The sequence below is a fragment of the Odocoileus virginianus genome, chromosome 2 (assembly GCF_023699985.2).
Source record: "Odocoileus virginianus isolate 20LAN1187 ecotype Illinois chromosome 2, Ovbor_1.2, whole genome shotgun sequence".
In the NCBI taxonomy this organism is placed as follows: domain Eukaryota; kingdom Metazoa; phylum Chordata; class Mammalia; order Artiodactyla; family Cervidae; genus Odocoileus; species Odocoileus virginianus.
In genome coordinates, this window is record NC_069675.1 from 3,336,735 (window position 1) to 3,360,381 (window position 23,647).

Here is a 23,647-nt window from a genome sequence, read left to right on the forward strand (position 1 = left end):
AGATACCTTTCAACTACTTCTATGAGGCCAGTATTACTCTGATACCAAAAGCAAAGATATTACCAAAAAAAAAAAAAAAAACCAGAATACTATTCCTCATGACTACAGACATAAAAATGCTAAACAAAATTTTAGCCAAAAAACCCAATAATATATTATAAGGATAATACATCATGGTCTAGGTTGAGAAACTCAAGGTTAGTGATTCACTGTACTATTAAAAACAAAACAAAATCCGAACAGCTACATAAAAAGCTGTTTGATAAATGCAACGTACATTCCTGTTAAAACCATCATCTAACCAGACATCAGGGATTTCCACTCTTTCTATTAAACTTTGCACTGGAGGTTACAGCCAGTACAATCAGGCAAGAAAGATAAAAAGTATACAGACTGGGAAAGAGGAACTGCCTTTATTTCAGACATAATCATCTATGTAGAAACTTACAATGAAATCTACAAAAGACCTATTAGAATTAACAAGTCTTTTAGGAGGATTAGAGAATACAAGATTAATATATGAGAATCAGTTTAGGTCTATATTCTAGCAATAAACAATCAGAAAATTTAAAATACCATTTAGAATAGGATAAAAAATATGAAATGCTTGGAGACACATCTGACCAAAGAAAGATATTTAAGACCTTTAAACTGCAAACTACAAAATACTGCTGACATATTCACACATACACACACACACACACCTTTATTCATTCATCTGTTGATGGACATTAGGCAGTTTCCATGTCTTGGCTATAGTCAACAGTGAAGCTATGAATACTGGGGTACATGTATCTTTTCCATTTAGTGTTTTCTGCAGATATATGGTCAAGAGTGTGATTGCTGGATCATATGGTAGCTCTATTTTTAGTTTTTTGAGGAACCTCTATACTGTTTCCCACAGTGGCTGTATCAATTTAGTTCAGTTCAGTCACTCAGTCATGTCTGACTCTGCAACTCCATGGAATGCAGCACGCATTCCCTATCCATCAACAACTCCTGAAGCCTGCTCAAACTCATGTCCATCGAGTCGGTGATGCCATCCAACCATCTTATCCCCTGACGTCCCCTTCTCCTGCCTTCAGTTTTTCCCAGCATCAGAGTCTTTTCCAATGAGTCAACTCTTCGCATGAGGTGGCCAAAGTATTGGAGCTTCAGCTTCAGTATCAGTCCTTCCAATGAATATTCAGGGCTAATTTCCTTTAGGATTGACTGGTTTGATCTCCTTGCTGTCCAAGGGGTCCTCAAGAGTCTTCCCCCACACCACAGTTCAAAAGCATCAATTCTTTGGTGCTCGGTTTTCTTTAGAGTCCAACTCACATCCATACATGACTACTGGAAAAAACATAGCCTTGACTAGACGGACCTTTGTCAGTAAAGTAACGTCTCTGCTTTTTAATATGTTGTCTAGGTTGGTCATAGCTTTACTTCCAAGGAGCAAGCGTATTTTAATTTCATGGCTGCAGTCACCATCTGCAGTGATTCTGGAGCACAAGAAAACAAAGTCTCTCACTGTTTTCATTGTTTCACCATCTATTTGCCATGAAGTGATGGGACTGGATGCCATGATCTTAGTTTTTTCTGAATGCTGAGTTTTACGCCCGCTTTATCACTCTCCTCTTTTACTTTCATCAAGATGCTCTTCAGTTCCTCTTCACTTTCGCCATACAGGTGGTGTCATCTGCATCTCTGTGGTTATTGGTATTTCTCCCTGCAATCTTGATTCCAGCTTGTGCTTCATCCAGCCAACAATTCGCATGATGTACTTTGCAAATAATAAGCAGGGTGACAATATACAGCCTTGATGTACTCCTTTCCCAATTTGGAAGCAGTCTGTTGCTCCATGTCCAGTTCTAACTGCTGTTTCTTGACCTGCAATACAGATTTCTCAGGAGGCAGGTAAGGTGGTCTGGTATTTCCATCTCTTCCAGAATTTTCCAGTTTGTTGTGATCTACACAGTCGAACACTTTGGCATAATCAACAAAACAGAAGTAGATGTTTTTCTGGAATTCTCTTGCTTTTTCAATGATCCAACGGATGCTGGCAATTGATTTCTGGTTCCTCTGCCTTTTCCAAATCCAGTTCAAATATCTGGAAGTTCTTGGTTCATGTACTGTTGAAGCCTGGCTTGGAAAATTTTGAACATTACTTTGCTAGCATGTGAAATGAGTGCAACTGTGTGGTAGTTTGAGCATTCTTTGGCATTGCTCTTCTCTGGGATTGGAATGAAAACTGATCTTTTCCAGTCCTGTGGCCACTGCTGACTTTTCCAAATTTGCTGGTATATTGAGTGCAGCACTTTCACAGCATCATCTTTTAGGATTTGAAATAGCTCAACTGGAATTCCATCACCTCCACTAGCTTTGTTCATAGTGATGCTTCCTAAGGCCCACCTGACTTCTCATTCCAGGATGTCTAGCTCTAGGTGAGTGATCACACCATCATGATTATCTGGGTCATAAAGATCATTTCTGTATAGTTCTTCTGTGTATTCTTGCCACCTCTTCTTGATATCTCTGCTGCTATTAGGTCCATACCGCTTCTGTTCTTTATTGTGCCCATCTCTGCATGAAATGTTCCCTTGGTATCTCTAATTTTCTGGAAGAGATCTCTAGTCTTTCCCATTCTCTTGTTTTCCTCTATTTCTTTGCATTGATCACTAAGGAAGGCTTTTCTATCTCTCCTTGCTATTCTTTGGAACTCTGCATTCAAATGGGTAATCTTTCCTTTTCGCTTCTCTTCTTTTCTCAGCTATTTGTAAGGCCTCCTCAGACAACCAATCTGACTTTTCGCATTTCTTTTCCTTGGGGATGGTCTTGATCACTGCCTCCTGTACACAAACCTGATCACAAACCTCCATCCACAGTTCTTCAGGCACTCTATCAGACCTAGTCCCTTAAATCTATTTCTCACTTCCACTGTATAATCATAAGGGATTTGATGTAGGTCATACCTGAATGGTCTAGTGGTTTTCCCTACTTTCTTCAATTTAAGTCTGAATTTGGCAATAAGGAGCTCATGATCTGAGCCACAGTCAGGTCCCGGTCTTGTTTTTGCTGACTGTATAGAACTTCTCCATCTTTGGCTGCAAAGAATATAATCAATCTCATTTCGATATTGACCGTCTGCTGATGTCCGTGCGTAGTCTTCTCTTGTAATGCTGGAAGAGGGTTTTTGCTATGCCAGTGCGTTCTCTTGGGAAAACTCTGTTGGCCTTTACCCTGCTTCATTTTGTACTCCAAGGTCAAATTTGCCTGTTACTCCAGATATCTCTTGACTTCCTACTTTTGCATTCCAGTCCCCTATGATGAAAAGGACACATTTTTGGGTGTTAGTTCTAGAAGGTCTTGTACATCTTCATAGAACTGTTCAACTTCAGCTTCTTCAGCATTACTGGTTGGAGAATAGACTTGAATTTCTGTGATACTGAATGGTTTGCCTTGGAAACGAACAGAGATCATTCTGTCATTTTTGAGATTGTATCCAAGTACTGCCTTTTGGACTCTTCTGTTGACTATGAGGGCTACTCCATTTCTTTTAAAGGATTCCTGTCCACAGTAGTAGATATAATGGCCATCTGAGTTAAATTCACCCATTCCAGTCCATCTTCTTTAGTTCACTGATTTCTAAAATGTTAATGATCACTCTTGCCATCTCCTGTTTGACCCCTTCTAACTTACCTTGATTCACGGATCTAACAATGCAGGTTCCTATGCAATATTGCTCTTTACAGCATCGGACCTTGCATCACCAGTCATATCAACAACTGGGCATTGTTTTCACTTTCACTGTCTTTTCATTCTTTCTGGAGTTATTTCTCCCCTCTCCTCCAATAGCATATTGGGCAGCTACTGACCTAGGGAGTTCATCTTTTGGTGTCCTATCTTTCTGCCTTTTCATACTGTTTATGGAGTTCTCAAGGCAAGAATACTGGAGTGGTTTGCCACTGCCTGCTCCAGTGGACCATGTTTTGTCAGAACTCTGCACCATGAGCCATCTGTCTCGGGTGGCCCTATGTGGCATGGCTCATCGATTCACTGAGTTAGAGAAGGCTGTGGTCCATGTGATCAATTTGATTAGTTTTCTGCGATTATCCTGTCAGGGACAGGATACAGCTCTTTATTTAAACTGGGCAGTGTGGTGGTGTGTCGCAGAAAGATGTAGTACTTAAATTTAAAACAGAAATATACAAATACATCTGTGAAGAAAAAAAACCCCAGAAAATCAAGAAACAGATCCAAGAATGCAATACAATTTACATGAAAACGAAATACTGTGTATAATTCAATGAGTGGTATTAAGACAACTACGTATTTGAGAAAAATAGATTCCCTAATAGCAACAAACTGTGAAGAAATAGAAATTTGCATTTAGAAGTAGAAGTATGAAGATATAATACTGGTGAACTTATCACCTTTATGCACAGAGCTTTTTAGACATAACAACAAAAGCAGAAGCCAAGAAGGAAAAGAGTGACATATTTGGTCAGTAAATTTTTAAATAATAACAATAAATAGAAAATTAAAACAAATAATCCAAATGTTAATGGAACTGGGAAAAATATGAACTCCTTAAACGTTCACTTACGTCAAAAAGAAAAATTCAAACACCAATGGAAAGACGTGATTAAACAACAGAAAAGAAATACAAATAGCCAGCAAATGTGTAGAAGTGTTCAGTCTTACCAATTTTTCTTTTTTTAATGTGCTGGGCACTGTGCTAAGGGCTTGACACCCAGTACCATGGTAAATCTCTGCAGTAACTCCATGAGCATGCATGCTAAGTTGATTCAGTCATGGTTGACCCTTTGCAACCCCATGGACTATAGCCTGCCAGGCTCTTGTCCATTGGATTCTCCAGGCAAGAACACTAGCATGGGTTTCTATGCCCTCCTCCCGGGGATCTTCCCGACCCAGGGATGGAACTCGCGTCTCTTAGATTCTTACACTAGCAAGCGGATTCTTTACCACTAGCGACACCTGGGAGGTTCAACTCCACGAGAGAAGTACTATTATCTATTATTACCCTGATTGATTGGCTCCAGCTTAAAGTGAAAGTGAAGTCGCTCAGTCATGTCCGACTCTTTGCAACCCCATGGACTGTAACCTACCAGGTTCCTCCACCCATGGTATTTTCCAGGCAAGAATACTGGAGTGGGTTGCCATTTCCTTCTCCAGGAGATCTTCCCAACCCAGGGATTGAACCCAGGTCTCCCACACTGTAGGCTGATGCTTTACCATCTGAGCCACCAGGGAAGTCCAAAAGGTAGTGAACTTGAGACAGACAGAGATTATCTCTACTTACCTGCCCTCACACAGCGAGAAAGCAGGAGATGACCAGAGCCACACTCGGAATCACTGTTTCTACCTCTTAACTTTCTACCTCCTCTGGACCTCCCTCTCATTAATGTAGATAACTCACAGAGTGAGTCTGGTATGTTCTTCCTAGCCCATCTCCTTGCCATGCAGAGTAGAATGGTGATTCCCAGAATTCCTTTCTTGTGATCACTTCGACTTGGGTTCATAAACAGAATCCTGCCATGGGTCACCCAGAATTTCGAGCCTATGTGATCTTGGTATCTCAGCTGGAGCTCTATCCCTCCTCCCTCTGAACCTGAGATACATCTTATACCTACTCCATCACTCAGCCTGATAACCATGGTTAAGAAACACTAGCAATTTTTAAAAATCAACTAAACAAAGGGGTACCTTTTACTGCCAAGTGAGCAAGGACTTTAAAGAAGGGCTTCCCCAGTGGCTCAGTGGTAAGGAACCTGCCTGTCAATGCAGGAGACACAGGTTCAATCCCTGGATCAGGAAGATTCCTTGGAGAAGAAAACGGTAACCCACGCCAGGATTCTCTTCTGGAAAATTCCATGGACAGAGGAGCCCGGCAGGCCACAGTCCATGGGGTTGCAGAGTCAGACATGACTGAGCACACACGTAAGAGCTGATGTGGGAAAACTGGCACCCTCACATGTGTTGCTGAAATGTACCAAGTGATACGTCCAAGACAATACGACAGTATCTGTTTTCTTAATGGGGAGCAGGGGGAGGAAAAGGGAGAAGAAGGAAGAGAGATTATGACTGAGAGTGGCTCTTTCTACTTGATAGATTACAGAAATTTTCTCAATTTAGTGGTGGTGGTGTAGTCACCAAATTGTGTCTGACTCTTGCAACGCCATGGACTGTGGCCTGCCAGATTCCTTTGTCCATGGGATTCTCCAGGCAAGAATACTGGAGGGGGTTGCCATTTCCTTCTCCAGGGGATCTTCCCGACCCAGGGATCAAACCCAGGTCTCCTGCATTGCAGGCAGATTCTTTACCAACTGAGCTACAAGGGAAGCCCTTTCTCAATTTACTCATCCATATTTTACAATGCTTCATTTTTATAACCAACATGAACTTTTTTGTGAAATTAAAAATTTTTCCAAACTGACCTCTAAGTTGTATGCACAAGAAGAACCATTACATATTATACTGTCTCATTTTACTGGAGATTAAAATTTTGTTTTATACTATCACAAATAAGCACACACACCACCACCACCCCCTCCCCCCTCCAAGCAGTACTGATAATAACAAGGAATTGTAGTCAAGAACAAACAGATTTAGGGAAAGTAGGAAAAACAACTGTGGTGGTCCCCACATGGCATAAATGTGAGGATGAAAAGAGATAAGGCTTGTAAAGCAATCAGTACAGTGCTTGGCACAAAAAAAGTACTAGATAAACATTAGCAATCATCATCAAGTAATTCTAGGCATTACCAATCACAGGCAATAACTGCTTACATTAATATGCTCCTGAAATGGTACACAGCATCATCTTTCAGGATTTGAAATAGCTCAAGTGGAATTCCATCACCTCCACTAGCTTTGTTTGTAGTGATGCTTTCTAAGGCCCACTTCACTTCACATTCCAGGATATCTGGCTCTAGGTGAGTGATCACATCATCGTGATTATCTGGGTCATGAAGATCTTTTTCATACAGTTCTTCTGTGTATTCTTGCCACCTCTTCTTAATATCTTCTGCTTCTGTTAGGTCCATACCATTTCTGTCCTTTATCAAGCCCACCTTTGCATGAAATGCTCCCTTGGTATCTCTAATTTTCTTGAAGACATCTCTAGTCTCTTCCATTCTATTGTTTTCCTCTATTTCTTTGCATTGATCACTGAGGAAGGCTTTTTTATCTCTCCTTGCTATTCTTTGGAACTCTGCATTCAAATGGGTATATCTTTCCTTTTCGCTTCTCTTCTTTTCTCAGCTATTTGTAAACCCTCCTCAGACAGCCATTTTGCTTTTTTGCATTTCTTTTTCTTGGGGATGGTCTTAATCCCTGTCTCCTGTACAATGTCACGAACCTCCATCCATAGTTCATCAGGCACTCTGTCTATCAGATCTAGTCCCTTAAATCTATTTCTCACTTCCACTGTATAGTCCTAAGGGATTTGATTTAGGTCATACCTGAATGGCCTAGTGGTTTTCCCTACTTTCTTCAATTTAAGTCTGAATTTGACAATAAAGAGTTCATGATCTGAGCCACAGTCACCTCTTGGTCTTGCTTTTGCTGAGTGTATAGAGCTTCTCCATCTTTGGCTGCAAAGAACATAATCAATCTGATTTCGGTGCTGACCATCTGGTGATGTCTATGTGTAGAGTCTTCTCTTGTGTTGGAAAATTTGGAAAACTCAGCAGTGGCCACAGGACTGGTAAAGGTCAGTTTTCATTCCAATCCCAAAGAAAGGCAATGCCAAAGAATGCTCGAACTACCGCACATTTGCACTCATCTCACACGCTAGTAAAGTAATGCTCAAAATTCTCCAAGCCAGGCTTCAGCAATACGTGAACCGTGAACTTCCAGATGTTCAAGCTGGTTTTAGAAAAGTCAGAGGAACCAGAGATCAAATTGCCAACATCTGTTGGATCATCAAAAAAGCAAGAGAGTTCCAGAAAAACATCTATTTCTGCTTTATTGACTATGCCAAAGCCTTCGACTGTGTGGATCACAATAAACTGTGGAAAATTCTGAAAGAGATGGGAATACCAGACCATCTGACCTGTCTCTTGAGAAACCTGTATGCAGGTCAGGAAGCAACAGTTAGAACTGGGCATGGTACAACAGACTGGTTCCAAATAGGAAAAGGAGTACGTCAAGGCTGTATATTGTCACCCTGCTTGTTTAACTTATATGCAGAGTACATCATGAGAAACACTGGGCTGGAAGAAGCACAAACTGGAATCAAGATTGCCAGAAGTATCAATAACCTCAGATACGCAGATAACACCACTCTATGGCAGAAAGTGAAGAGGAACTTTTTAAAAAGCCTCCTGATGAAAGTGAAGGAGGAGAGTGAAAAAGTTGGCTTAAAGCTCAACATTCAGAAAACTAAGATCATGGCATCTGGTCCCATCACTTCATGGGAAAAAGATGGGGAAACAGTGGAAACAGTGGCAGACTTTATTTTTGGGGGGCTCCAAAATCACTGCAGATGGTGACTGCAGCCATGAAATTAAAAGACGCTTACCCCTTGGAAGGAAAGTTATGACCAACCTAGATAGCGTATTTAAAAGCAGAGACATTACTTTGCCAACAAAGGTCCATCTAGTCAAGGCTATGGTTTTTCCAGTGGTCATGTATGAATGTGAAAGTTGGACTATAAAGAAAGCTGAGCACCAAAGAATTGATGCTTTTGAACTGTGGTGTTGGAGAAGACTCTTGAGAGTCCCTTGGACTGCAAGGAGATCCAACCAGTCCATCCTAAAGGAGATCAGTCCTGGGTGTTCATTGGAAGGACTGATGCTGAAGCTGAAACTCCAAACTTTGGTCACCTGATGGGAAGAGCTGATTCAGTGGAAAAGACCCTAGTGCTGGGAAGGATTGGGGGCAGGAGGGGAAGGGGGCAACAGAGGATGAGATGGCTGGATGGCGTCACCGACTTGATGGACATGGGTTTGGGTAGACTCCAGGAGCTGGTGATAAGACAGGGAAGCCTGGCATGCTGCGGTTCACGGGGTCACAAAGAGTTGGACACAACTGAGCGATTGAACTGACTGAAATGGTACAAAGGCAAACTTGTATAAGAATTATCATTTCATATATACTTTTTATTCATTCTGGTTCATCTTTACGAACCATCTTTATGGTTTACTGCTTCTCCTACCAAGTCAGAACTCGGTGTGTTGAACTCCCTAAAATGCTGGGTCCAGGAGGACTATGACCCTACCCCTTAACCTCCAGAAGCTCAAGATCCTATACAACTATAAATAAACTCAGATGAAGCCAAGCACAAACTGACAATCTTCAGAAATTGTTTTCTATTTACAAGAATCTTCAGGATTCCAATAAAATTAGATTTGTCAGCCGGTTCTCTTCTTACTCTCGTGTCTTATCAACACTATTCTCAGTAACCTATTTCTGAGTCCAGCCATAACCCAAGAGAAGTCCCCAGCATGATGAGATCAACTTATAAACATGAAATAACTTGCTTACCTGTGAAACATAACTACTGCTGCACTAACCCCGAAAAGAGACATTACCTCTCGACGGTGCTAACTGCTATTCCACTCTCCATCTGCATCAAGGAGCAATGCTTCAACATGAGCCCATGTCACCAACTCATGCCGTATTTTTTAAGTGATCCAGGGCTTCCTTGGTGGCTCAGTGGTAAAGAATCCACCTGCCAATGCAGGAGGCATGGGTTTGATCCTTGATCTGGGAGGATCCCACATGTCCAGGAGCAAAACTAAGCCCGTATGCCACAACTACTGAGTCTGTGGCTCTAGAGCCCAGAAGCCACAACTACTAAGCCCACGTGTGCAACAATGAAGACCGGGGCCTGTGCTCCCCAGAGCCTGTGCTCTGCAAGGAGAAGCCACGGCCGTGAGAAACCCAGGCAACACTAGGAGAGAGCAGCCCCTGCTTGCCACACCTACAGAAAGGCCTGAATAGCAACAAAGACCCAGCACAGCAAAAAACAACTTTTTCTATTTTTAAAAGAGCCACATCTAAAAGTTTAGTAAGGCGATCCAGTCTGAAAAGCACACTGCCCTCTCTCACACATCGCTTAGACACGAAGTAAAATTTTAGAATGACAAATGTAAACCATATTTCAAAGCTCTTCACATAATACAGGTAAGTTTTAGAAAGCATCTTCGTACCAGAAACAATTCCCTAGGAAAATCTGCTGCTTCCAGTGTAATCATTCCCCCCAAAGAAAACCTAAGTAGAGCCTGTGCTATATCATGAATGCAAACTGCAAATTAATTTCTATCAGCAGAGTTGGCTTAGGCTATTTCTCAAATTTACTGCTGAGATGGGTTTTTACTAGTGCCTGTTTTGATTCAAATGTACACTGCAAGTACACAGGAATAAAATTAGTTGTTAAGAATCAAAGTTAGAATGTCACATCATTTATAATCATAACTGATTAAAAACATAGCCACAAATTGTTAAAACTTGAGAGGGCTTAAAATATATTTCATTTTATGGGCAAGTAATCTAAGGAAATAACTTAAGCATGCAGAAGTTATGTCTCAAAAGCAGAGCATAGTTCTTTTAATCAAAAACTAGAAGTTCACAATTCTTAATCATACAATGCACTCTGATTTAGAGTAGCATCAAAAAGAATGAAACATCTAGGAATAAATCTAATAACCAAGGGGGTGAAAGACTTGCACACTGCAAACCACAAAACACTGCTGAAAGAAAACAAACAGGACACAGACAAGCGGAAAGACTATCCCATGCTCGTAACTCCAGGATGTAATACTGTTAAGGTATCAGTGTTACACAAAGCAATCTACAGGTTCAATGCAAACCTACCAAAACCACAACAGCATTTTTTGCATAAATAGAAAAATCCATATGGGATCTCAAGGGAACCCAAACAGCCAATCTTGAAAGAGAACAAAGGTTAAGGTCCCACACTTTCTGATTTCAAAACAGAGTTATAGTAATCAAAACAGTGTGGTTGGTACTAGTAAAAAGAGAGATAAATATATCAGTGGAGGTAACAGAGAACCCAGGAATAAGCTCTCATGTACATGGTCACAGGATCTTCACACAAGGGTTTTAAGACCACTGAACAGGGAAAGGACAGTCTCCTCAACATATGGTGCTGGGAAAACTGGACATCCATGTGCAAAAGAATGAATCTGGACCTTTATCTTACATCATGGACAGAAATTAACTCATAATGAATATCAAAATGTTAAGACCTCAAACTGTAAAAGTCCTATAAGAAAATATTATAGGGAAAGGCTTCATGACACTGGACTTGGCAATGTTTTCTTGGAAATGGTATCAAAAGCACAGCTAACAAAGGCAAAAATAAATAAATGAGACTACGTTAGACATAAAAAATTCTGTGCATCGAAGACTACAATCCTAAAAGGCAACTTACAAAATAGAAGATAACTGCAAATCATCTAACTGATAAAGGATTAATATCCAGAATATATAAAGAACTCCTACAACTCAACAAAAATAACCCAATTAAAAAATGGGCAATGGACTTGAACAATTATTTCTCCAAAAAAGATACAGACGTGGCCAACAAGCATGTGAAAAGCTACTCAGTATCAATTATTACAGAAATGCAAATCAAAACCACAATGAGATATCACCATATATACATTAGGATGGCCATTACCAAAAAAGAAAAAAGAACAAGTTTTGGTGAGGATGTGAAGAAACTAAATCTTTGTGAGCTGCTGCAATGGAAACCAGTATGGCAGTTGTTCAACAAATTAAAAATAGAACTATCATATGACCCAGCAAGCCCACTTCTGGGTATATACCTAAAAGAATTAAAAGCAGGATCTCAAAGAGACATTTGCCCACATATTCACAGCAATATTATTCAGAACAGTCAAGAAGTGGAAGCAACCCAAATGTCCAATGTCCACTGATGGATAAATGGATAAACAAAATGGAAAAATTACACACACACACACGATTAACCAACCTTAACAGGGGGAAGATATCCTGTCACATGCTATGACATGATGAACCTTGAAGACAATATGCTAAGTCAACTAAGCCAGTCACAAAAAGACAAATTCTCCATGATTCCACTGATACTAGGTACTACTGAACTAGGAGCTTTAAAATGGCTAGGATGGTAAATTTTATGTGTTGTTGTTGTTTTAACCACAATTATACAGAGGAATAAAGAAAGAAACTGGGTCTGACGCTCTATCATGACAGATCATGTCAAGGATCATCTTAGACCTTAGACATTTTTCAGACCTTTGCTCTAGGTGCTATATTCAACAGAATGAAACAAGCAAAGAATAATAGTTTTCTAAATATCTTTCTAAAGAAATCACACAGGAATCAAAGACTGACCTACTACAGATAATAATGATTGCCTAATCCAAAAAATCCCTTCACTAGAATGAACAAAGCACCAGGAATGAACTTCTGGAGTCCCTTCCAAGAATCCTAACAGAAGTCTAAGGGACTTCCCTGGTGATCCAGGGCTAAGACTCTACAGTCCCGATACAGAGGGCCCAGGTTCAATCCCTGGTCAGGGAATTAGATTTCACATACTGTACCTACGGTCTGGTGCAGTCAAATAAATAAAGAAGTCTGAATGAGATTTCACCATTGTCAAAAACTGATGCCACTACTAGCCTTTGGATCTTCTCCATTTCCTTTTAACACAGGTCCAGCTTCTGAGACTATCCACATGTCTTGACTAACTGGTCATACCAATCTAGAACTAAGGAGTATGTGAATCACAGAAGACAATGTCATTTTTTTAGATTTCTTTTTTTTTTTTTTAATGTGGATCACTTTTAAAGTCTTTATTGAATTTGCTACAATACTGCTTCTATTTTATGTTTTGGTTTTTTGGCTGAAAGGCAAGTGGGATCTAACCCATGACCCCTGTGTTGGAAGGCGAAGTCTTAACCAGGGAAGTCCCATATACAATGTTAATTTTAACCTAAGCAATATACCAGGTACCTAAATATCAAGGGCAGAGAGTCGAGTCAGTGGCTTCCAATATTGAACACGTGTTACATGGATTATTCATTCATGGGTTTTCCCTGGTTTCTTTTTAAGAATATGCACAATCCAGATGGCCTATGATCATTTTTTTTTCCATTTATTTTTATTAGTTGGAGGCTAATTACTAATTACCTAAGATCATTTTAATGGTTAAGAAGTTGATAGAGTTATGGATGTTTATGGTTTTCTTTCTTAAAAGCTGCACCTCACTTGAATATTTAACATGCTGGTTTTGCACAAACTGGAAGGACAGTTTTTTTTTTAATAATCTTTATTTATTTTTATTTTCTGGCTGCTCTGGGTCTTTGTTGCTGTGTGAGGACTTTCTCCAGATGCAGCGAGCGGGGGCTACTCTTCATCGCAGAGCACTGACTTCTCGTTGCGGGGCACAGGCTTCAGTCAGGAGCGGCCCCAGCCTCTAGGACACAGGCTCAGTAGTTGTGGCGCGCGGGCTGAGCTGTTCCTCAGCATGTGGGATCTTCCTGGACCAGGAACTGAACCCCCGTCCCCTGCAACGGCAGGTGGATTCTTACCCACTAGACCACTGGGAAGTCCAGGACTGTTCACTAACCAGTTAGTATACAACAAAACCTACGACCTTATATACCCATGTAGGATTGAATAGCTTGGCTCAAGGGAAAGATGGCCTGCAACGACAAAACCTGCCAGCTCTGTTACCTTGGAAACATTCCTTAATTTCTCTGTGCCTGTTTCACGATCTGTAAATTGGGGTTTTATGAGAATATAAAATCTTAAAATCCAGAAATAACAAAAGTGATGGTTTAGATAAGTGTATGTTACTCATTTTAGTTACAAGGGAAAGCAACATGTAGGGCAGAAAAATGTGGTGTCACTCTATGTCTTACCAGAGCAGAACTGCTAATGGTACCTGAATCCAAGTTCAATCCAGAACTCAGATATGAGAACAGGAGGATGAGGTCATTCAAGACAAACTTCCATTTAAAACAAAACGCCTGCCCTGTCCACACTGCAGATGTTGATAGAGGTTCTGTCTCACAGAAATTCTGGCCTGGGTGAAGAAGGACCCCCACAAAGGAATTTAGGTAGCTCAGTGAGGCAGTACCTGATTAAGCACCAAAATGAATGACAGCTGAATAACAAAGACAATACAAATTTGGAGAAGGGATGGCAAAATGAAGGGAAGTAGAGACAGCTGGGAGGTGAGGACCCCCCAGCAATGCCCCAGTCTGGAGGCTGTGGGCAAGCTGCCCAAGGAAGTTTACAGACACTGATGCCACTTGATAAATGACATCAGTTTCTTGGTCAGAAACGAGACCAACGTGGCAGACAGAATAATCAAGGCGTTAACAAAAACTGGGAAACTGGACGTGGCATCAAACAATTCTGCTCTGGACACAGCAGTGTGTGCTGGTCACCAGACACACACGAGAGGGAAGCCGGCCAACGGGGACCCAGAGAGCATCGATTGGGAGCGGGGCAGGATGACGACCAAGAAGTACAAAGCCACAGAAGTGAAGGGAGAGAAGTTCTAAGAAGCTATCGACAGTGCCCAGTGCTGCTTACCACAGATAAGGAAAAACTCAGCCAGAGAAAAAAGGCATCTCCCACTGACGGGGCCAATCAGAGAGCTCAAGCCACAGGCAGATGAAGGAGAACTTTTAAAATATCAAGCACCTGGCAATGATTTCATTTCTCTCCAAGAGTAGCTTGGCTTATGACTCTACTCTGGATGATAACAAATTAATGATTTTACACCTACTCCCCAAAAGTTGATTTTTTGGGGGCATGGATCTCTGAGGATGGTGGCAAGGATTACAAAGAGGAGGAAACAGTCCTCAGCAAGAGAAAGAGGGAGCATACTGTTTTCAACTACAGTATTTCATTACTGCCCAGTACAGATCTGGGCAGTAATGAACAGCTTTTAGTAAAAAGCAAGCGACCAAAGTTCCTTAATGGAGCACTATGAATGAATGTGGGCTTCCCAGGTGGCCCAGTCATAAAGAATCCTCCTGACAATGTAGGAGACCTGGGTTTGATTCCTGGGTAGGGAAGATCCCCTGGTGAAGGAAATGGCAACCCACTCCGGTATTCTTGCCTGGGAAATCCCATGGACAGAGGAGCCTGGTGGGCTATAGTCCATGGGGTCGCAAGAGAGTCAGACAAGACTCAGAAACTAAATAATAACATGAATAAATATTCTACTTGCTAGGCTCTAAATTAAAAAGTAATCACTCCACCCTCATGCAAAGGATAAAAACATCTCACTCTTTAGAAAATCACTCTTAAAAAACATGTTTACATTAGAAAGTAAAAATTCAATAAAAAGAAAGTAAATACCACTCCTGATCAATCTACCATCTAAGACAAAAATCCTCACCAAATTAGGTTTTTAATCTCTTTTCTTCTGGCTTTTATTCCTAAGCACTTTCTGTTCATATGCTTTGAAGACAGAACACTTTTATACCCTCCTTTTGCACTTCTGTCACAAACACAGCTTAAAACAAAAATCTGTGCATGAAACAAAAGTATCTGGAAGACAAAAGTCCTAAGAAAGACTGTCAAACTTCACCCTGCCATAAATCGCCAATTAGTGATAATAACATGTGAAATTGTCACAGCCTTAAACAATCACATTTCTGAAAATTTACCCAACTTCATATTTACTACAGAAAATGTAGCTTGATATTCATAAAAAAATTAAAAGACAACCATGCCCCCAAAACACATTTCACAATGAAACTGTATTATAGATGATATATGATGCTTTTTTTGAAGAGGGCATGGCAACCCATTCCAGTATTCTTGCCTGGGAAATCCCAAGGACACAGGAGCCTGGAAGGCTACAGTCCATAGCGCCACAAAGAGTCATACACAACTGAGGAGACTTTGCATGCATGATGCTTTTTTAAAAAGTTTTTATTTATTGGGTAATAATGAATGGGCTGACGTACAAATAAAAATAAATGTTGGATGTTTAACATATACATACATATTTTCACTATGTTTTTAATATATTTTCACTACACCATCCCCCTATTTTCACTCTTCTCAATATCTAGATCTTAGCTTCAAGGAATGCTGGATGCCAGCAAGAACAAGCAATTAAGTTGTAATAATTACAGTAACTTCTACCTTGGAGAACTCTTTCAAAGTCCTTACAAACTACAGAGCACAGTCAAAACATCCTTAAAGGTCCCCTTTTCTCTAGACTAGTGAAACACATCCTCAAAGATCAGTGAAGACAGATGTTAAGATATAGGAGTGTTAAGACATACAGGAAAGCTGAGCATCAAATCGATGCTTTTGAACAGTGGTGTTGGAGAAGACTCTTGAGAGTCCCTTGGACTGCAAGGAGATCCAACCAGTCAATCCTAAAGAAAATCAGTCCTGAATACTCACTGGAAGGACGGATGCTGAAGCTCCAATACTTTGGCCACCTGATGTGAAGAGCTGACTCATTTGAAAAGACCCTGATGCTGGGAAAGACTGAAGGCGGGAAGAGAAGGGGACGACAGAGCATGAGATGGTTGGATGGCATCACCGACTCAATGGACATGAGTCTGAGTAAACTCCAGGAGTTGGTGATGGACAGGGAGGCATGGCACGCTGCAGTCCATGGGGTCACAAAGAGTCAGACACGACTGAGTGATTGAACTGAACTGAAGACATACAGGATGTTAAGACAAAGGTTGCCGCATGCTTCTGACTTAAAATTAACAACACCAGGTCCAAACATGAAACCTGCATTAGGTAATCTAGAAATTTCTGCTGCTTTTCTTTAGAAGATGATGAGTTTTACTTAGTTTTGAAGATTTTCCAGTGAAATTCGGCTGCAGTAGAAATATACTAACATACGAGATACCCAGAGAACCATCATTAAAATTGCAGGTAAGTCTTAGCTTTAAAAAGTTAAGGTAGTTTATACTACCAAAATAAAACCACACAAAAAATCCTCAGGATGTAAATGGACAGAGTGAATTCAGCTGCCTTCAGAAGTCTGCCCAGATTTGCTGAGAAAAAATTCAAAACAACTCCCTTTGGGGGGCAAACGGTGCCAAACTTGCAGTATCACATTCATATAAGAAAATCAATCTCACGTCTCCTATTTAAACAAAAACTACTAGAATGTGATCACCAAGGAGTCTGAAAGCACTGGCCAATTTTGGAGCTATCTTCCTGGAATATTTGATTAGAATCAGATCCATTTATGATGGGCAGAGTCCTATGTTCTACGTAAGTACTGTCAATATCTTGAATAGCTAGTTTCTCTGTTCAAATAGTTCATATAGACACAACACAGGCCAGAAAAGGTGTCTGATTCTGCCAGGACCACTGGCTGATTCAACCCCATCTTTTCATTCTTGTACACCGGGGCGAATTCTCCTCCCCTGACCCTTACATTTATGGGTATTAGAGAGATGTGCTAAAACTTATAAACCACACAAAAGGGAAATGAGCAAATATAAATTAGTCTGATACTTCTCAAACAAAGGATTTTTCTTAAGTATACACCAAGAATTAGCATAAAAAATAGCTGCTGGAAAAATAAGCAGAAGGACAATACAAACTTAATGTTTTACTGGACTCAATCATTTTAGTTCCCTGTGTTAACGACCCATGAATATAATTACTCCCTCAAACAAATGTTAAATGCCTACTGTGTGCCTGGCACTGTGTAAGGTAATCCAAGGAAGACAAAAACCAGGACACCTGCCAAGCACTACTTTAAACTCAAGGAGACATTAACTTATTGTACCATTTCAGATTTACTGGACACACAAACTACATGCCAGGCTGTGCTGGGTGCCATGGCCATACGAGAACCAATCAACTACAGATCTGCAACCAAAGATGAACTGTGACAATTCCAGGCCTGACTAGTCCTAAAGCAGCAATATTTCATTCAAGAAATAATCTTGCCTCTGTAGACGAATCCTTTCCACAGACAGCAATTCTTTGAATAACTTCTACCTATGTTAACCCAACTGCTTAAGAGTCAATTGTACCGTATTGAACAACAACAAAAAAACCCCAGTAAACTGAAGCACCTGGCACTTTAACATGAATTTGCTTTGCTTTGCTGTTGCCTTCTTTAACAATAAAAAGCGACTTTAGGTGTAAAGTAGAAGGTCAACCCTAAACTCACTGTGGCAAGAAATTATTTTCCTTGCAGTGGCAGTTTAGTATGAAACGGAAGCTAAACTAACAAATTTTGCTTAGCTTTTAAAAAACCATTCACTTTTAATGATTTCTTCATGAAGGCTCTGTGGTCACTCATTTCCTCAGGTTCAAAAACAGGTAGTGCCAACAAAATTACAGATCTGGGCTTCTAGGTTACAAAATCATTTTTAACCCCGGAAAAGCACCGGGTTTACTGTCAACAATACAAACGCGAGTTTTCTAAAAAATAAGACTTAGCCCTTAATTGTAAATTACAGGTAAAGGTTTGCAAGCTAGAAACCTGACATTGGTTTTTAAAGTCTTTCACATTAAAAACAATGGCACCCAGTTACGTATCTTAAGACATGAAAAAAAATTAGAGAACTGTTAGCTAAACAATCATCAATACTGCAAAACGATACTGAAGAGGGAAGCTGAAGATACAAGATTCCTCCTCCAAAAATGTTTAAACAAATCTAAAGTAAAATTTGGCAAGCTGTCTTGAAGCCTCTCCCCCAGTCTCGCTATTTTTACAATTTAAAGTGAGCTCTGTTCGCACGCCGTTATTAAAACCGCAACGAAAAAAAAAGTGTCCTGAGATTTGCTTATTAACAACAATCAAGTCTAAAAATATGCCCCTCCTACCTAGTGGGCCAAGTGGCAAGAATATATGAGAACTCAGGAAGTTTTGAAATGGCAGTGACAGGAGACAAGGGGGAAGAGGGGGGTAAGACGAGGGGAAAGAATCACGGAGAACAAGAGCAACTCCGTGCGGTCAAAGCCGCGAGTTGGCATCCGAACTGCGAGTTCCCGGCTGGGGACGAGACTCGACCAAGCAACTTCGCGCCGGACCGAGCCCTGCGCCCGGCCGCCCTTCCTCCCCGGTCGCAGCCCGGCAGCGGCCTCCGCGAGAGCGCGGTGACAGCCGCGGCGCCGGGCCCGGGAGATGCCGGCCGGCTGACACCCACCTTCCTTCTCGGCCCGCGCCGCGGCCACGACGAGGGTCATCACCAGGTGCAGCGCTCCCAGGAGGCCGGCGGCTGCGCTCCGCGGGCCCCCGCCGCGGCCGGCCGCGGGCTCCAGACCGGCCACGGCGGACGTGGAGGCAGCGGCGGCGGATCCCGCTGCTCCTTCTCCGGCCCGCTTCCCCATCCCTGCCGGCCGGGGGCCGCCGCGCTCGAGGTCTGGCGCGGTCCTTGTCGGCTAGGCGGCGGCGGCGGCGCGGGAGCCGTGGTCCGGGATCTGGCCGCGGCGCCGGGGGGAGACAGCGGTTCCGGGCCCAGGGCTCGGGCTCCGGACGTGGGTCTGGATCCGTGCGTGCGTGTGAGCGAGCGTGTCAGTCACGGCCTCCGCTTCAGCATCGCCCACGGGGAATCGAAGCTGAGAGGCCGCGGGTCAAGCTCGGCGGGCGGCCATACTGGAAACGGGCACGGGCCGCGGGCTCTGGGCGCTGGCCTGCGAGGGGCGGGGCGCGGCCCTGGGCACCGCCCCCGCCGTGCCGTCACCTGGGCAGCCCGCCGGTCCGTCTGTCCGCCCGGGAGTTGGTCCGAACTTCTCGCTCCGCTCTCAGAGGCCCACAGCTTCAAGGGCCAGACAGGACGGGTCAACACAAACCCAACCTGTCACCGGTGCCCCACAGGGGAGGGGGAGGTGGGAGGCCGGCCGGGGCCCAGACGCCAGGACTTGTGATGGCGGCTCACGCTTCGCCGAGGCAGGGACGGCGATCACGTGGGGACGGGGTAAGCCTGGCCGCGCAGCCGCCCTGGGGCGGGGGCGGGGTTTCGGGGAGCTGGGGGGAGGCAGGGCAGCAGCTGAGAACCGGGGAACTAACCCCTGCATCCCCCGTACTGCAAGGCTAGAGCCTTCCAGAGAACTGAGTGCGCATCCGGACCTCGAAGTCCAGCGCGGAAAATCCATTCCAGTGACTCCTGCAGGCCGCACCGCCGCTTCTCAGCCGCTTCGAGAATACCCGGGACCTGATTCAGTTTCCTGCTGGCGCTGCCTTAGGGACGGGGACCTGCACTGTTCATCTTTGCACCCTTGAAGATACAGCACTCTGGAACACTTCGTGGAATCCTCCTGCCATTGGATTGTGTCGAGTTTGCTGTGGGAAAGCCCTTTGCTCTGTGTGTGTGTGTGTGTGTGTGTGTGTGTGTGTGTAAAGTGGCAGTAGCTGACTTTCTCCAACTTGGAATAATTCTTTTTTTTTTTTTTTGGAAAAATTCTTAATACATTTTATTCACCTACTTCCTTCAATGCCTAGCACAAATCAGGAAGCCACCCCATGCCTCTTAGATGCCCTTTTCATCTTAGGTCAAGGTTCTTCGTGGGCGTGGCTGTTCTCTACAAACTTTCTCTTTAATCAATTAGTAACTTCCCCTCACTCCTTATTTAGTAACTCTCTTTGTAACTTCCCCTAACTACAGAGCGGTTCACTTACGCGGAGCTGGATTTGTCGAGTGAATGTTGTAGTAAAGCCGAGTCCACCGCTAATACGCCTGAAACAAACTACGTGGGAAAAATAAAATTTCAAGAAGCTATACAAAAGAAACTCAAAAGTACTACGCTCTGCAGTCGTCTTATTTGTCAAGCAAACACTTTATATTTTAAGAGCCTTCACCCTGATTTTGAAAAATAATTTTACTTTTCTGATTTTTAGAGTAAGAATTTAACTGAATTTTGTTCTTGATGTAATTAAATAGGAATAATTAGTATCATCTCTGGGCGGTTCCATGTTTGTAGATCGAAGGCTTTCAATTCACTGAAGAAATCGAGTTCAAAGTTAAGTAAGTATGTGAGTGCAGGGTCAAAACTTATCTTCAATGTGCAGGGAGTCTGTAGCTCCTCCCCCATTACCAGTTTCGAGGCAGACAAGCCTCTTCAACCATTAAATGCTTAGGTTCTCTTACACAGGAATCAACCAAGTCCTCTGATTAGCCTGAGGCTCAGGAGCCCCATGGGAACTAAGCATAGCTCTGTAATTGGAGCTTAGACATATACAGACCTGTTTGATCAGAGGCTGATTCCCATGAAGCTGATGAAGCTTAAGCTTTAGGGCCTCTCTCTTGCACAAGTTTCTTCCAAAGGTCTCTGCATCTAACTGTGTTTATAAGCTTGAATTCTTATTTAAGCCCCCAAACCCCAGTAGCTGTGTAGGCATTTAGGGCCTACGATATCTGAACCTCCCTGTGACTGATGGACTTTGGGAGCCAGAGCAGTGATGATGGAAGTTTGTTCCCAGGAAAGGGCATTGAGACTGCTGGGAGAATAATAATAAAAGCAGAAGTGACTGTACAGCTTGGTAAACTGTATTGGAGAGTACCCGGAGTTGCCATCTTTCTCTTTCCCCTCAGAGCCATGTTCTTTGGGAAGGAGAAAATGAAGGAACTTGGAATTCCTTGGCAGTCCAGTGGGTAGGACTCTGAGTCTTCACCACCAGTGGGCTCCAAGTTCATCCCTGGTCAGGGAACTAAGATTCTGCAAGCTGTGCACACATAAACACGAAAGAAAGAAAAGAAGCTGAAGGAACTATCACCAAGGACCTTTCTGAAGTTCCAGTTACCAACAGGTCTCCCTAATCCCCTTTGGGGAGCTAGAGAGACCTGGGCATTTGGCAGGTGGAGACAGGCTATTTAGCTGGCAGAATCAGGGAAAACCAGCTAAACCTGTGATTCTCCATGTGTCATCCCCAGACCAGCATCACCTGGGAACTTGTTAGACATGTAGATTGCAGATCACATCCAAGACATGTGGAATCAACCTCTGGGTTGAGGTCCTGCAGTCTGCGTTTTTACAAGTCACTGGGTGACACACACTCAAGTTTGAAGACTATTGCACCAAATTGATACATGCAAGGAACAACACACTGTTAGGACTTTTCACCTTCTGCTCACTTTGTTGTCTACCCAGATTAATAAACTATTATTGGAAGCAGAGTTGAAAGGGACTCAGGTGAATTTAAGGCTTCAATCCTAGCCCTGCTTTTATTAGTTATAAGAGGCTAGGCAAATTACTCAACTATTCTGGCCTCAAATTCCTTATTTGTAAAATGATATCCAATAAATCTGGAGAAATTATAAAACCATATTAAGCTCAGTGAAAATTCCAAGGATCATGGATTGGTTTATGGTGGTGGCAGTTTAGTCACTAAGCCGTGTCCAACCCTTGCAACTCCATGGACTGTAGCCTACCAGGCTCCTCTGTCCATGGGATTTCCCAGGCAAGAATACTGGAGTGGGTTGCCATTACCTTCTGCAGGGAATATTCCCGACTCAGGGATTGAACCCAGGTCTCCTGTATTGCAGGTGATCTCCTGCATTTCAGGTGGGTTCTTTACTGACTGAACTGGGAAGCCCTTTTATTCGTTTATAGTCCCACTTTGTTTATATTCCCACAACATATTTGAGGAGGCTTACAAGAATACTTTCATTGTAATAAAAATATATATGAATTAAAATTTGGGACTTGGAAGGGGAAATACTGTCGGAGTCCCCAGGGCTCCATCTCACTGGCCGTTGGTTGACTACACATGGGGCTCCTGACATTCAACATCACCTATACTCTTTTTCAAGTCTCAGGTTTATATCCCCAGCCAGACCTCACTGTCTCAATTGCTGAAGCTAATGGACATCTTAGACTCACATGAACTCTTAATCTGCTCCCCAAACCTTCTCCGCCCACACCTTTTCCTATCTCTAGAGCCACTCCAACCAACCAATGGCCACTTCTCATCACCTCCATGATACACTGTAGAATGAGCCCTATCGTATTCTGCCTGGATTTCTGAAAGAACTTCCTAACAGCTCTCTGTTCCCAACTGTAAAAGGAAAATTTTTCCACTTACAACCCTTGCCAAGGAAAGTTGATGGTATACCTCACCTGGTTCAAACCAACTGAAGCTGATAAAGGACTGTGAACTCTGAATGACCCCTAGGCCAGACTCTTGTTAGACCTAGCTGAAGGCTTGTTCCTATCCAGTGAACAAAGGGCTCTGTTTAATCTAGCACTGTTCTTTCCTATCCAGCATGCTGATTTTCAGTCTTAGACTAGCTTCACCCCCACCAACCCCCTTTCCTCTTCCTAGCACCTCTAAAAAACCCTGACCTTTCCCAATTCATGAATTACTCAGTAAACTTTTTCACTGATATGTTTCTTTGCCTGATGAGTATATAAACTCAGCCTTGATTTTTTTTTTAAATTCTGGTGGTCTTTGCTTTCTTTTTTTGACATAAACTTATAGTCTATTGTCAACACAGCAGCAGAATGACCATCTAAAACATGACATCTCTTGTGTCTCCTGCAGTAGCTCCTATCGCAGGGTAAAAACCAGAGCTCTTCTGCTGGCCCCCATCTCACCTCCTATTATCTTGACTTCAGTTTCTACTGGACTCTTCTAGGCTCGGTTAATTTCAATTGATCATATGATAGCTCTATTTTTAGCTTTTTAAGGAACCTTCAATTCTTTGTTGTTTTTTTTTTAGAGTTTACA

At 42.5% G+C, this 23,647-nt stretch overlaps 1 protein-coding gene across 2 annotated transcripts in view; it reads right to left on the reverse strand.

Annotated features, from left to right (window-relative positions):
* The window catches only part of TMEM131 (transmembrane protein 131), a 171,297-nt gene extending 151,690 nt beyond the window's left edge, over positions 1-19,607 (reverse strand). Inside the window, exon 1 of one of the 2 annotated variants that reach the window (XM_070474615.1) lies at positions 19,128-19,607. In XM_070474615.1, the coding sequence (XP_070330716.1) occupies positions 19,128-19,311 (184 nt within the window). In that variant the 5' untranslated portion in view covers positions 19,312-19,607. The remainder of the gene's footprint in view (positions 1-19,127) is intronic. The other variant, XM_070474608.1, reaches the window with a different exon arrangement.
* Between the last annotated feature and the right edge of the window lie 4,040 nt (positions 19,608-23,647).